Raw genomic sequence first — 14335 nt, 5'->3', positions numbered from 1 at the left:
TCTCTAGTGATTGCAAATGGAAGCTGGATCTTAGCACTAAGTGTGACCCCAAAACATAAAGAAATATAATCATGTATAATTAACTAGGCTCCAGCGTGTACTGTAAATATCTTGGTTGCTACTTAGTTCTGTGTGTTGTCAGACAGGAAATGTTTCCTTCCCAAGATAAAGGGTTAATATGGATACTAGGGATAGTTAATTTCCATGTTTACTCGCTAAATATCACATAACAACAGAAGAAAAAGGCACTTTTCAAGTCATTTAATCAGCAATAAATATACTTTGGAATAATTGATAACTCTGCAGATGAGCACAACAAATCCATTTTACTCAGAAGAGCAACAGATCAAATATTTATAGTTCAGCACTAAAATACTGTCAAAGTGTAGAGCTAAAGGTTATGCCTTAGATTAATTTCATATTCACAGCTTGACGCAGATGCGGTTCATTTGCAGCCAAGATACTTAGCGCGTAATAGTGAAATTTGCTCTCAGTTGACAAAGTTTCTGTTAAAAGTGATAATTTCCTCAGAGCTTCTTTTTTTAAAAATAAGTCTCAGACAGCCTCTTATTAGCGGTGGCTTCACACAGGCACCCATTTGAGGGCAGATGTAAATTCACAGCCCTGACCATCCCTAGAGACCAGAGTTGATGGTTCAGAGTTTAAGGCTGAAAATAGCATTTTTAGGTTGCTGCAAGATCGGCGTTGTTTGTCCCAGGCACACCGCGCTGCCTTCCGCTGAGGCCTGCCTTCCGCTGGGTTGCTGTCTGCAATCAAACCAGCTCGCGGCGTTTCAGGCTGCAGGGGGGTCAGCAGGGCCGGGGGGTTTCACTCTCCCAGGTTTTGGATCAAATCTATCGACAGCCCTGTCTGTGGGACTGATAGGAAGTCGGTCTGTCATTTTCCTGCATTTAAGAAATATCCCGGTCTGCAGTTACTAATCACGTCAGTTGTTCACCTTTTTTTTTAACCGAAACATGTTTTTCTATTTAAAAGTTCAGTTGTAGAGAGGGATACGCATACCGCAGGCCTTTGATTTGTCAACAGGCACAATGCACTCTGCACGATGCACGGCTTCAGATTTGATGGGGGAATTTTCCTCCAAGACCTTTATTTGCGAAAAAACGTAATTTGGTGATACGAGCTTTTCTGAAAAGTAGCGATTCCTTCCAGAGGGGAAGGATGAACAGGGAGGGGCAGGATCCTTAAAGTCTAAAGAGAGACACATGCTGGGAAGCAGAGTTGTATTTTAAGGCATTCATAAACATTAGTCTGGTGATAGAGTTTTCTTTAGCAACGGCTTGTTGGAGGATGAGAGCAGGGTAAGTGCAGCTAACAGAAAATATAGTACCTAGATGGGAATTCAAAGGAGCAGTGGGGGTAAGAAACGGCATTAGGCTTTCAAGGTGAATCGCCAACGTGCAAATTCCCAGCACAGGCTGAGGGCCTCGAGGGAGCTCGATTTTCAAATAACATTACGGGAGGTAACGTCAATGGACAGAAGCAAAGCAGCTCGGCAGCAAGAGCTCCCTTGCTGCTCGTGCCCCAGTTTCCGTGACGGGGAGGAGAGCTCGTGCTGGGGCACATCAGAGGGGACGGGGCAGCCGGAGCGGGGCACTGCGTGATGCTCTGGGCAGGGTGGGAGCCTCGGGAGCCTCTGTGGAGCCGAGCTGTGACCAAACCTTAACCACGTTTAATCCAACCTGGCCCGGCGTCAGACTTGGCAAACGCAAGTTCTGCCTGGTGATCTGGGCGTGCTTTTCAAATGACAAGATACGTTTTCATCCCCAGTTCCATATTCAGCAATGCTAAGGCTCAGAAAGTTGGAGAGGTCAGATAGCAAATAACTGGTAACTTCAGGAGCGCAGCTCGGAGCTCCTGACTCCCCATTTGGTGCCCTGCCAGCCCTGAATAATTTGATTTTTCTTTCTGTTTGCTGCTAGATTTTGGGGGGGTGTCAATCTCACACCTACGGGGACATCATAAACAGCAGTAAGAATTGCGTGCGGTCGGTGTGGGACATTGGGCTTCTGGTTGTAGCATTGTGCTTCTTGCAACAGAGTTGTAGCATATTTAATTCTAGTTGTAGTGCTGGTCCAGGAATAAGACTGCTAATGCGCCTCCTTTTTGATATCTCAGAGGGTTTTACAAATATAGCTCTCAATCCGGCAAGGTGTTCATGCCAAGGAAAACATACTCCACCTGTGCAGATTTGCTTGAAGACAAATTTTGTTCTCATCTACATGCCTTAGAGCCCTCTACTCCAATTATCTTACACGTATATAATTGTGTGTACCATATAGCCTCACCTAATTAAATTTCAAGAAAATAGGAGAGCACTTTGGGGTTGTGTGGGATTTGGTTAAGAGATCTCAGAGCTGTCAAAGAAAAGATTCATCTCACAACTCTTCCTCCTTACAGTAAACATGCTTCAGGTCGGAGCCAAATATACTCTGCACTTCACACATCTGGGTATTAGCTCACTTTCGTTATTGTAAATTACTTCCAGGAGAAAGACTGAATCATGGACTGGCGGGGGCTGAGAAATCTGCTTGCATTGGAGACAGCCATCCGATGGCATCTTTTTTCCCTGCTCTTTTACCTGCGTTTCAGATTTTTGTCTTTGCTGCTTACTTGCTGCTTTGCTAAGGCAACGCTCTCATGCCACATCCTTGTGATTTTTGCATCGTGATTCTTTGGCGGTGTTATGTCATGTCCAAGTCAGTCTGCGATGACATTGCTTCAGCCCTTGAGGTGTTTAGAGACTCTCTTAGTATTCTGCCAACCGCAGCTGTTGGAGGCAAAATAGGCAAAATACAGAGCTGGATGGACGGGCGATGCGATGGTTTCTGACAGTTCATCCTTTCACCCGAGTAGCCCCATCAGAGTCAGGTTCTCAAGTTGATGAGTCACGTAAGAAGGGAAGGATCGTGCCTGTAGCTTGTAAGATGATGGACTGCTTCATTAAGCTTGGATAGGCGAGGACCCATTAGCGGAGTTTGGTGGGTCGTGCAGAGGACCTGGGTCTGTACCTCGGTTCAGTTTTGGTCTCCAATCAGTGATTCAGTTACTCCCTCTCCGTACCTCAGTTTTAAGCAGAAATAATTCCACTGACTCAGCTGCGTGCGATGGGGCAAAATTATCGTCTATAAAGGGCTTTGAAATCCTAGATGATCGATGCCTCGCGAGCGTGTGCGATTAGTAAGCTGGATGCCGTGTTGTCAGCTCAGCTGCAGAATTCGAGTGAACGAACAAGTTCGTTTGGCTCGGAGCAGCAAGCTCCACGAAACTATGCGAAAGTACCGCGAGTCTGTGCTGGTTTTTTTTAACTTAGTCCTAATGGATCCATTGTTTCATGTAAAGGTTTCTACTGCTCTTGTTATATCGTGTGTGACATTTACAGCACTCTTTGTTCCATTAGCAAAGTAATTTGAGATAGTTTATTATCCTTTGGAGACTTTACTGCTTGCTGTTTAACTTCCATGTGACGGGACCCTGGAAAAAAGTCTCTTCAAATAGTACACGAGTCTAAAAATAGTGAGGAATTAGTCGTTTCTTAGGAGTAAAATAATTAATTTAGTGCACCTTAATAAGAAGAGCTGCAACATTAGGAAACACCGCTTACTGTTTCCTCTTTCTCTTCAGAGCCACCAAAATACGCAGCAGCTTTATCGTGGAGTCAAGGTGTGTCTTGCCTCACAGTTTGAAATCGTAATTTGTTTGTATCAGCTACAGTTCCTTTATTTCAGAGGAACAAAGAAATAGCATTTAATCAGCATGTTCTGAATCACTGGTGAAAGGAGTCGCTCCGCAGTCTGAATTTATTCCATGAGGACACACTCTAGATGCAAGAAAATGGCAAAGGTGGTTATTCCTGGGACTATCTGCCCGGGGTGCTGTCACTGCCGTACCCGAGGGACCCAGCCCGCTTGGGTCCCGCTCGCTAAGTGGCTCATCCACGCTCCTTAGCAAAACACACTCGTTCTGATTCACCGAGAAAGCTCAGCAGTGGGCTGGGTGTTGGAAAGCATCAGGGTTTGCTGAGCCACGTGTGTGGGAATATTTTTTGTCTTGCCATTAAGACTTCAACTCACTCCTGGGTTGAAGTAATGCAAGAGGCAGCAGGGATGCGAATCTGGGAAAGTAGGTGAAGGGTGAACCGCAGAAATTCGGCGTGCAGGCAGAGATGGAGCGGCAGGGACCCAGACCGCTGGCCTCCGGGGCAGCCAGGCAGGGTACTTAATCACGTTCACCTTCTCAGATGGGATCTTCAGTACCAGGTCGCTCAGATGCTGAGCTTCGAACCTTATCTGAAAGACGACTGCCTGCAGCAGCACCGGGCTTTGCACCGGCTCAGGATGAGCGTGGCGCTGCCTGGTAGGGGCTGGGCAGCAAAACTCATCCCTGCTGCCACCTCTGACTTCGGCTCCTTTGCCAATTTTGTGCCTCCAGCTGATTTCACGGCGGTGAAGCCTCTTTTGGCTGTTTTGTGCCCGTCTCTCCGAGGCAAACCCGCGCCCTGCGTGGGAAGGCAGAGCCAGGCAGAGTCTCCAGGCGAAGGACCTCGGAGCAGGAGGCTCCGTTACTTGGCCAGACCTGCCATTCGCTTGCGTGGTCTTTGACAACTCACTCGAACACTCTGGGCCTCGGTTTCCCAACCTGAAAAACAGGATGATCACAATTAACAAAGGCGGTGTGAGTTTGCAGAGTGCTGCGCAGCCGAGGAGGAGGAGGGCAGGCTCTGTACCAGAGTGCATGAGGCTCCTCATCCGAAATGATGTTGCCTCCGTCCTCTCATCGTACTCCCACAGGGAGATGCTGTAGAGCCCAAATGGCCAAAAAGTGTCATGTATAGAATGAGCCTTAATGACCAAGTGTGCCGAGACCCCATCACAGGGCTGGCCTCTTCAATTGCTCTGTTTTCATGCTTGGCTGAGTTGCTAACCTTCCAATAAACACCAGAGTCATTATAATAAAAATGTGGAAAATGCTATCATTAAACCACACCGGTTTATTTTTCAAGTGCCTCTTTCTGGGACATCAAATTCATTTAGATCATTCTCAAAAGCCACAAATCCTGAATGGGTGCAGTAATGTGTGTGGTGGGAGGCGAGAGCACAAGAGGCATTAAATCGGGTAGAGAGTCAGGGCTCTGACAAGAGAGCTCGGCTGGGTTTATTGCAGGGGTTTAAGACGTGATGCCTCCGGCTGCTCACCCCCCTCGCCCCCTCAGCCGGCCACTTTTTCAGACTGAAACCCCGGTTCATGCTCTGGTATCTCAGCTTAGATCTGTGATGGAGATGGCTGGTCCAGCAGAGAAGAGGGAGGTGTATCCCGGAGAGCCCGAGGGTCCAGCGGGATGGGGAGCTGCAGCGGCGTCTTCCTCTTGCAAAAAGATGGATTTTGTTCCAAAATAAAAGAAGACGACCTTAAATCCTTTCAGCAGCAGAGCCATAGGGTTAGATCCCACTCCCCTTCACCTCGACAAATGTGGGATAACATCATTAAGGGTTCATCCGAGCACTGGGGTAGCTGTGCAAAGTCTCAGCTCAGTGTCTGTGTAGTTGGTAAATGTGATGCTGGAGCTAATAATTGTGTTTATTAAGTGAAAACATAAAAGCGGGGGTTTCAAAAGGGCTTGAGATCCGCTGGGCCCTGCTCAGGTGAACCCAAGTACCTGCAGCTTACAGAAGTGACCCGAAAGGCTGAAATCTGAATCTCACAGGAGTCTGTAGAAAACTTCCGTAGGAGCCAGGATTTGTTTGAAAACCTTTTATCTACCGAAGAACGAGGATTTTGTTCCTCTGGGGGAGTTCCTGGCACGAAGACCACCTCGGAGCAGCACGGTGCAATGCGTCTGCTGACGTGCTACGGTGTTTGTGGGAGCATCGGCTTCTGCGAGGGGAATAGGAATTCTAAAATTATATTTTCGCTACTTAGAATATAAATAGAAGACAAATTGCTTGTCAGCTGTTTCGTTCGAAAGATATTTTAAAATACTTGGGAGAGGAAACGTGCACTCTGCCCGAGATCCGGAGCCTTACTGTATCAGCCTGAAGGATCTCAAAGCGCCTTGCAGACACAACAGGCTGGCTGGAAGCAGGAATCATTCATTGCACTGGGAGGAGAGAGTTCAGTTCAGTTCCCGGAGAGTTTATCAGCGTGACAAGTTATTCAAGTTATGCCAAAAATACACGTAAAAGACACTTCAGGCAGATCTCTAGGAATGCGAAAATCTTCCACTCCTGGGTGGGAAGGTTGAGCCCACGTTGGTGTATTGCTGCAGCGAAACGTAAGCTCCTAAAACGGCCTGTTTGCTTGGGAACGGGGGCAGAGGTAGGAACGAGCCTCTGCCTTCTCCAGGCTGAGCATCAGGTCGTTCAGGATTGATCCGTCTCTTGGGGGCAGAAGGAAGTATAATGGCTTTTTATTGAGTGAAATAAACCTGGCAGCGCGTGTCCCGTTGTGAACTGGGGTTCGGTGGCCAGGGAGGGATTGCGATGTGATTGTCTGTGTGCTGTACCGATGCCATTCATTAATGGCTCTATTAAAACAGGAAAGTGGTGAGGCCGTTCATAATGTCCAGAGCACTCAAAGGGTGACAAAAATAGCTCACCCATCAGTCATCTGCTCGGTGGGAGATGGGAGCCCGGCTTCGTCCTTACTGTAAGCCTGGGTGCTTCCAAGAAGTCGGGCCATGGGTGAGTTGGACTCTCTGGGTCCGGTTCATTAACAGAAACAAGTTGCGCTCTGCACAGACGTAACTTCCAGCACTCCACTCGGGAAAAGGCCGGGATCCCCTTCTTACCAACTGGGAATTTCACTCGCTCCCAGCCTTCCCAGAAGAGGAAAATTGTGAGGCTCTGCACCCACCCTCTTACACCTCCCCATGTCTTATTGCTGCCTTGCGCTTTCCCTTTCCTCCTCCTCCTCCCCCCAGCCCTCAGCCCCGCTCTCTCTGGCCCCTGCCTGGTTCCTACGGGAGGAGGTTGTTGCTTGGCCGAGATGAGCAGGACCTGCTCCCACACGCCGAGGGGTCCCCAGCATGGGTCCGTCTCCTGCTTGAACGTGCAAACACGTCCCCGTGCCTGAGCAGAGGCTCACAAAACACCGAGGTGTGCAAGCTGGGCTGATGGAGAAAGCTTCGCTGCTGGGAACTTGTGCTTGCTGGGCGTCAGATGATGGGGGCTGGCTGGATGCCGGCAAAGAGCTGGGGAGCCTGACGGTGGGAAGCAGGCTGGCCAGATTCCTTGGGAGCGTGTTAAAATCATATCAACGAGGAGAAATGGGCACACAGGAGCGTGCAAGGTGCTGAGAACGAAATGAATCAAGTTACTGTGTGGCCTGAAAAAAGAGAAATTATTTAGTCATAGTTCAATGTATAAAGCCAAGAACTTGGCTAATAAACAAGAGGAACTGGAATTGCTCCCTGATGAGCATAAATTTGACCTGCTTGGTTTTATTAAGGAATCTGGGGGAAAAGTCACCTGACCGGAATGGCAAAATTCACGGTAATATCCTATTTAAGAAGAACTGAGTTGCAGAAGAGGAGAGGAAGCAGCTTGACAAATCCACTGCAAAGGGTCTTGAGCGCTTCGCTGCAGGAGAAAGTGCAAAGCGGCTGCTCGCTCCTGTCCGCTGCAGGCTCCCGAGTCGCGGCGGGGGGCAGAACGACCGCCTCCTCGCATCCCTCCACAATATCTACGGGCAAAACATGGCGTGGTCGCAAGATTTCGATCCAGGCAACGTAAAGTGGCTCTCAGCAGGAGGCAGCAGGGATGGTGTTACTGAATCCCCAGCCCTCCCATTTGTTAAGCAGTGGCACCAGAGGCGTGTTGGAAGGGGCTGGAAATACCAGGTCCTGTAATTCCTCTGGATTATGAAGGCAGTAGCCCTCGATGAGAGGAAGACAAGTTGGCAGGCGTCCCATGGGAATCAGGTATTCGTCTCCTGGGTCATCTTTTTTTTTCCTAAAGAAGAGATGGAAGAGCAGGAGTTACTCACTGTAGTAGCTGTTCGGGTAGGAAGTCAGGCAGCTGGCCATTTTAAACTGTGACGGAAAAGTGACCGCGAGCAGGCAGCGATCCCGGGAGGAGCGTTCGTGGGGGCCTGAGCTGTGCACCAGCGCAGCAGCCCTCTGAGCCCCCCGCACGGGTTCGGTGTCTTCTCTCTTCCCATCGCTTTGCACCTCTTAAGCACTCGTGACTTTGCCCTGCAACCGAGGCAAGTTCATGGGCACTGGGACCCCCGAACCGCGGGTGGGATATTAGTTTGAGCTGAGCGAGATGGGAGTGAAATCTGGGTCTCGCCGCTTCGTGGGCGGTACGAAGGTGGAGAGGAGCCAGTCGAGCTCTGCGCAGCAGGACACCGTGCTCCCTGGGACACGTGGGGGCCCTCTGCACCCCCCCAGAGGCAGCATCGTCTCTGCACCGAGGCAGGTAACCAAAGCAGGGCTTCAGTCCACATCACCCACCTCCGTCTGGTACCCGACTTGGGATGAATTTTGCTGAAAATCACTGCAATTTGTTCTGACTTACAGTTCCTCCAGGGAATGTTCCTGTGCCTTGCTGTCGGTCCCTCTCTAGGCAGTGAGGCTGGGGGCCATACCTGAAGGAGGGGGGTGCAGGACCCTCTGAGGGTCCTCACTTGTGGTCACTTTGTAACATCTCTTTCTCCAGCAGTAAATCCTGCTGCTGTCGAGCAGGTCCTGAGGGGCCAGGGAGGACGCTGGGCTGCAGGGAGGTTTGTGGGGCTGCGGGGGGATGCTCAGGGCCACGGGGAAGATACTTGGGGCTGCAAAGGGGACCACGGGGAGGTTGCTTGGGCCACAAGGAGGATGCTGAAGGTTGCAAGGAGGATGCTCAAGGATGGGAGGGATGCTCGGGGTGGGAAGGGGGATGCTCAAGGATGGGAGGGACGCTCAGGGTGGGAAGGGGGATGCTCAGGGCAGGAAGGGGGATGCTCAAGGATAGGAGGGATGCTCGGGCTGGGAAGGGCGATGCTCAGGGCGGGAAGAGGGATGCTCAGGGCTGCAGGGGGATGCTCAAGGATAGGAGGGATGCTCGGGGCGGGAAGGGGGATGCTCGGGGTGGGAAGGGGGATGCTCAAGGATGGGAGGGATGCTCGGGGTGGGAAAGGCGATGCTCGGGGTGGGAAGGGTGATGCTCAGGGCGGGAAGGGGGATGCTCAGGGCTGCAGGGGGATGCTCAAGGATAGGAGGGATGCTTGGGGCTGGAAGGGGGATGCTCAAGGATGGGAGGGATGCTCGGGGTGGGAAGGGTGATGCTCAGGGCGGGAAGGGGGATGCTCGGGGCGGGAAGGGGGATGCTCAAGGATAGGAGGGATGCTCGGGGCCACGGGGAGGATGCCGGCGTCCCGGGGGGAGGTTGCAGGGGGAGGGCGGGGGGCCGCTGGAGGCGGCGGGTAGGAGGTGCGGGGGGCCGGGGCTGGCAGCGGGGCGGCCGGGGGCTGCCGGGGCGGAGCCGCGGGGTGCCCCTCCCGACGGCGGTATAAACCGGCGGGGCGCGGGGCGCGGGGGCAGCCTTCGCTGGGGCGCCCGGGGCCGGGGTGCGCCCCTGCCCGCCGCCTGCCCGCCGCCTGCCCGCCCGCAGCCCGGCGCGATGGCGAGGGGGCAGCTGTCGGGGGCGCCTGGGGGGCCCTGGTGCTGCTGGGGCTGATGCTGCCGGCGGCGCCGGCGGGCGCCTGGTACAAGCACGTCGCCAGCCCCCGGTACCACACGGTGGGGCGCGCCTCGGGGCTGCTCATGGGGGTCCGCCGCTCCCCTTACCTCTGGCGCCGGGAGCTGCCGGCCGAGCCCCCCCGCCGCCCCGGGGGAGCCGCGCCCGCCGCCGCCCCCCGCCGCCCCCGGGCCGCCCCGCCGGGGAGACCCCGCCGCCCGCCCACCGCCGCCGCCGCCGCCCGGCCCCGGCCGCCTCCTGCAGCGCCTGCTCCGGCGGGGCTGGGGCTGGGGCGGCCCCCGCCCGGCCCCCGCCCGGTCCCCGCCCGGTCCCCGCGGAGCTCAGGTAACCCCGGTTCCGCGGCCGCGCCGGGGCCCCGACGGGCGGGCGGGCGGGCGGGCGGGGGGGAGCCCCGGGGGTGTCACCGGGGCCGGGGGGTACGGTCTTTCCGCAGCGCCCCAGGATGCTTGAGGGGTGCCACCCGTGCCTGGGGTGCGGGAGGCTTGCTGCGGTCTCTCTGCGGCACCCTGGGGTGCTGGGGGGTTTTACCAGGTAACGGGGGGGGGTGGTGCACGGAACCGTGGAGGGGTTTCACCGGGTAACTGGGGGCACACAGAGCCTTGCTGCGGTCTCCCGTCCCGCAGGCACCGGGGTTTCGGGGTGCCCCAAGCAGAGAGCTGGGTTGCCCCATGGCATCACCCAGATGTGGGGAGCTGCCCCCACCGACACCCTCACTGCCTTCTGCCCCCCGGCCCCGGCTGGGCTGGGAGGGTGTCGGGGAGCGAGGGGAGCCATGACCCCACGGGACAGCCCGGGTCCCGGGGGGGGTTACAGCCCCGTCACCGCTGCGTGAGCGCGACTGCACGAGGTGACCAGTGTCTACCATGTTTTTCAACTTGAACCACAAGGTTTGTTGCACCCAGCAAAGCGGGACGGGAGGAGGGAGCGGTCATTCCTCCTCCCCACGGGATGAGTTTGGAGGAGCTGCACTTTGCCTTTAGGGCAGAAAAAGGAGCCGGATGATTTCTGTGCCCCCCGTTTGGTGCATCACAAACCTGCACCCTGCGGGACCCAGCTGCCAGTACCGGGAGGGGTGTCCGCAGGGCCGGCAGGCCGGCGATGCCGAGGCGCTCCCGGCGTGGCCCCTCCGCAGGACCCCTCTCCCTGCCCGCTCGGGGCTCAGCCAAGCTGCGTGGGACTGGCTCGGGGCTGGTTCCAAACATTAAATCTCTTTCCTCTTATGTAAAGCTGAAGCCAACATCCAGCTGAAATCCACGGAGGCTTTTAGCTGTTGGATCAGCCCCTGAAACACGTAGCTGTATTCCTCCCCCCTCTTCCTTTTTTGGAGGAAATCTGGGATGAGTATCTTTTTGGGAAAGCCCAGACAGGTCAGCTCAGCCCTGCGTTACGTCTGCGCTGTCCCGTTACCTCCCGCAGCCTGGCTGTGCGTGGGCAGAGCAGTCCCGGGTACCACGGTTGGGGCTCTGGACCTGCGGACGTGCGTGCATCCCTCTAATTTCACGGGAAAATTTCCACGGGAGCCTCGCAGGCAGGTCCAAGCCCGGTATTTGGGTGTCTGCGTGGGGTTTATCTGCATGCAGAGTGGCAGAAAGGGAGTCTGCAGGCACCACGGGTCGGATCTGAGCCCACGGAGGAGAATATTTCATGAATATTGTGAATGCAGTGTTCGTTTAAGCGCTGTACAGAGGGGACATGCGGTCCCACGTGGGGAGGGAGGCGGTGGCGGGGCTCCGGTGCGCAGCCGGACGCTCAGGTGAGGTTCCGAAATAACCCGGCCCCTCTTCTCCTTTCAGCTTCTCCCGCTTGAAGACATGGCTCTGATCCACTGAAGGGGCCCAGCAGAGATGCTTCAAGCGCTGGAGGAGCATTGACTGCCCGAGGTGGAAGCCGTTCACCCCAGCTGGCAAGGAAGAGTCTCGTCTGCGGATCTCCTGGTACTCTGACCTCTCTGAAACCACACAGACAATTGCATTCCAAAAAATCTGATTTTTCATGGCCGCTGTCCAGACGCAGCGGTAAATTCATCTTGTTTTCAGGTCAACCTAGTGCTATAAACTTGGGGAGAAATAAACAGGGAAGATATTTATTTTTGTTTATTTTTTTTAGATTTCTGTACTAGCTTGTTTGCAATATGATACAAACATGTACTGTTTGCTTCCTAGGAACCTGCCCTCATTAAAATGAGAATTGATCAAAGGAAACTTTGGCTTCATTGTGCTGTTGTGTGGGTTTGGTTTTTTTTTTTAAAAGCAAAACCTGGTACGGCTCTGCGCAGGGGAGGCACTTCAGCGGTCGGGTCGCTCCCAGATTTTTCTGACATGATTTAACTCTTTGACACAGTTTCTTCTGCAGCTTTACAGTAAATCTCTTTTACTGCCCGTTGGGGAGTTACTGCCAGGCTAAGTGTCAATTAAGATGACAAAGTTAGAAATCTTTCCTGGACTGGGCTGAACAAAAGCTCTGCGAGTCATCACTGCTCTAGTTGTTTATTTGCCTGCTTAGAACTTAATTTTATAGAAGTGTCCGCTGATGAAAATAAATGTTATTCCCCATTAAAACAGGGAGAAGCCTCGGGGCTGGGCAGGAGCGCACGGTGAAGGTGTGCTGCAGCGGGTGGGATCTGGGCTCTAGAGAAAGCTGAGGTTTGGGGGGCAGAGTCTGGCTCCCGTGAATTGCTGAGCTCTCGCCCGCCAGCGCTGGCGGATTTTGCAGGAAATCTGGCAAAAGGAGACATTTCCACCCCTTTTGCACGAACCGCCTCCTCCTGCCAAGCTCCTGCGGCCGACCGTGGAGCGGGGACAGCGGGGTTTGTGCTGCCTTTGGTTCGGATCCGAAAGGAAAAACCCCTCGCGGTGCTTGTCAGGGGAGCCAGGAGCACGCCGAGCCCTGCCTGCCGCCCTGCCCCGTGCACCCGGGGGGCTGCCAACACCCCTTGCTGGGTCTCGGGGAGGATTTCGGGCACTGTAACACGTGAAGGATCGTTCTCTCCCAGCTGACTCCCAACTGGTTTCTCCTCCGTGTCCCCTCTCCCTTCCTCCCCCCCCCATGATTTTCCAATTTCTGCTCTTCGTTAGCGCAGCGCGGTGCTCGGATGGGCCAAATGAGACATGATTGCCAATAACCCATTAGGCAGCTGCACTTGAGAAGGGCCGAACCTGTCAGGGTGCCAGTCAGGCTGTGGAGTGGCCGCCGAGGCAGATTGCCCTTCTTGATGGAGGTAAGTGATAAAATGAGGTAGAAAATGTAAAGGTCAGCTTTGTGCTGGAGGATGCACAGAGAGGGGGATGAAGGACGATGTGATGAGAGACGCGGCTCGAGCGTGCGCTTCCGCCCTCGTCTGTTGGAAAGAAACACTTGTACGTGCCAATTACTGGGGCAAAACCAGCGAGACACTCAGTTAACCACAAGCCCTTCACTTCTCACCTTGTAAAATAATTTTTCCTGTTGCTGTTGAGGAGCATGAGCTGATTTCCCACTGGGGCCGTAAAATAATTTCCTCTGTGCTCTCAGTTCTCCGGAGAGGTCTGGGCCTTCCCCGGGGGTCAACAAGCCCAATAAAATGGAAGAAAGCTTAAGAAGGCATTTAATTACCCCTCCTGCCTCAGGGCAGGACCCAGCCATGCCTGACGCACGTTCATCTGATCCCTTCCAGAAGACTGGTCCTGGGGGAGATGCTGCGCTCCCCACGGTCTGCCTCCTGTCCTCCTCGCTGTGGGGGGCTGCGTGCCCGGACCACGGGGACCCCACGACTTGGACCATGGGGACCCCCTGTCCTGGCCCCCGCGGATGCTCCAAGATTAAAAGCAGCCCCAGGGATTCTCGGGGAGGATGCTGGGTCCCTGCCCGCCGCAGGCTGGGTTTGCAGCCGGGAGCAAAGCGGGGGGACGAAAGCTTTTGGGGGGAGCGTGGACAGGCCCCGAGCCGCAGCAGCACGTCGGCCTCTGGCCCCATTCAGGGTCCGGGTGCCCCCCGACCCCCATGGAGCAGCTTTGCAGGGGGTAACCGCAGCTGAGGAGGGCGATTCCCGGCACCTCTTTGGGCTCTGGGAGACGTGGGGGGCTCAGAAACCCCCAGGCGACGGTGGGTCACGCCACCCCTTCCCTCCTACCGCATCCCACCAGGTCGCTGAGGCTGTGGGGTGGTGGGCAGGGTGCCAGGGGGTGCCAGGGGTGCTGGGGCAGTGCAGTGGCACCCGGGTGGCTTTGCCATGCCATCTTGTGGCCACGCCGATGCCAGGGGCTGGGGAGGGCTGGGGAGCTGCAAGAGGGGGTGAGGATGAACCCTGCCACCACGTCCCCGTCCCTGCGCCCTTGCAGAGTGGGGAACTGCCCCCATGGGTGCCCTTCTGTCTGCACAGCCCCAGCCAAGACCACGGGCTCAGGAGGGGATGGAGGCTCTGGGCTAAAGCCTGTCCTGCTGCTCCGTGTCTGGATTAGGGCAGCCCAGGGATGGAGCTGCTCCTGGGCTCTGGGTCCCCGTGCAGCACATGTGGGGTTTGGACCTGGATCTGGCCACTGGTCCAGGTCCATCCCTGAGGTGCCGCCTGGGAGCTCTGCAGATCCGGCATCGCTGGCCGGAGCTGGGGCCGGCTGACGCAGCGAGGCTTTCCTGGACGGGGTGCACCGTCACCCAGTTTG

The 14335-nt window shown here is 55.0% G+C and overlaps 1 protein-coding gene across 1 annotated transcript; it reads left to right on the top strand.

Annotated features, from left to right (window-relative positions):
- Positions 1-8285: 8285 nt before the first annotated feature.
- NPW (neuropeptide W) lies at positions 8286-11889 on the top strand. Its single transcript, XM_050906165.1, is given in 4 exon segments — positions 8286-8322; positions 9612-9892; positions 9894-10022; positions 11492-11889. Coding segments are annotated over 4 exon segments (483 nt in total). The 3' UTR covers positions 11528-11889.
- Positions 11890-14335: the final 2446 nt, after the last annotated feature.

This window comes from Gymnogyps californianus, chromosome 15 (assembly GCF_018139145.2).
Source record: "Gymnogyps californianus isolate 813 chromosome 15, ASM1813914v2, whole genome shotgun sequence".
In the NCBI taxonomy this organism is placed as follows: domain Eukaryota; kingdom Metazoa; phylum Chordata; class Aves; order Accipitriformes; family Cathartidae; genus Gymnogyps; species Gymnogyps californianus.
This window is presented reverse-complemented; position numbering and strand designations above follow the sequence as displayed.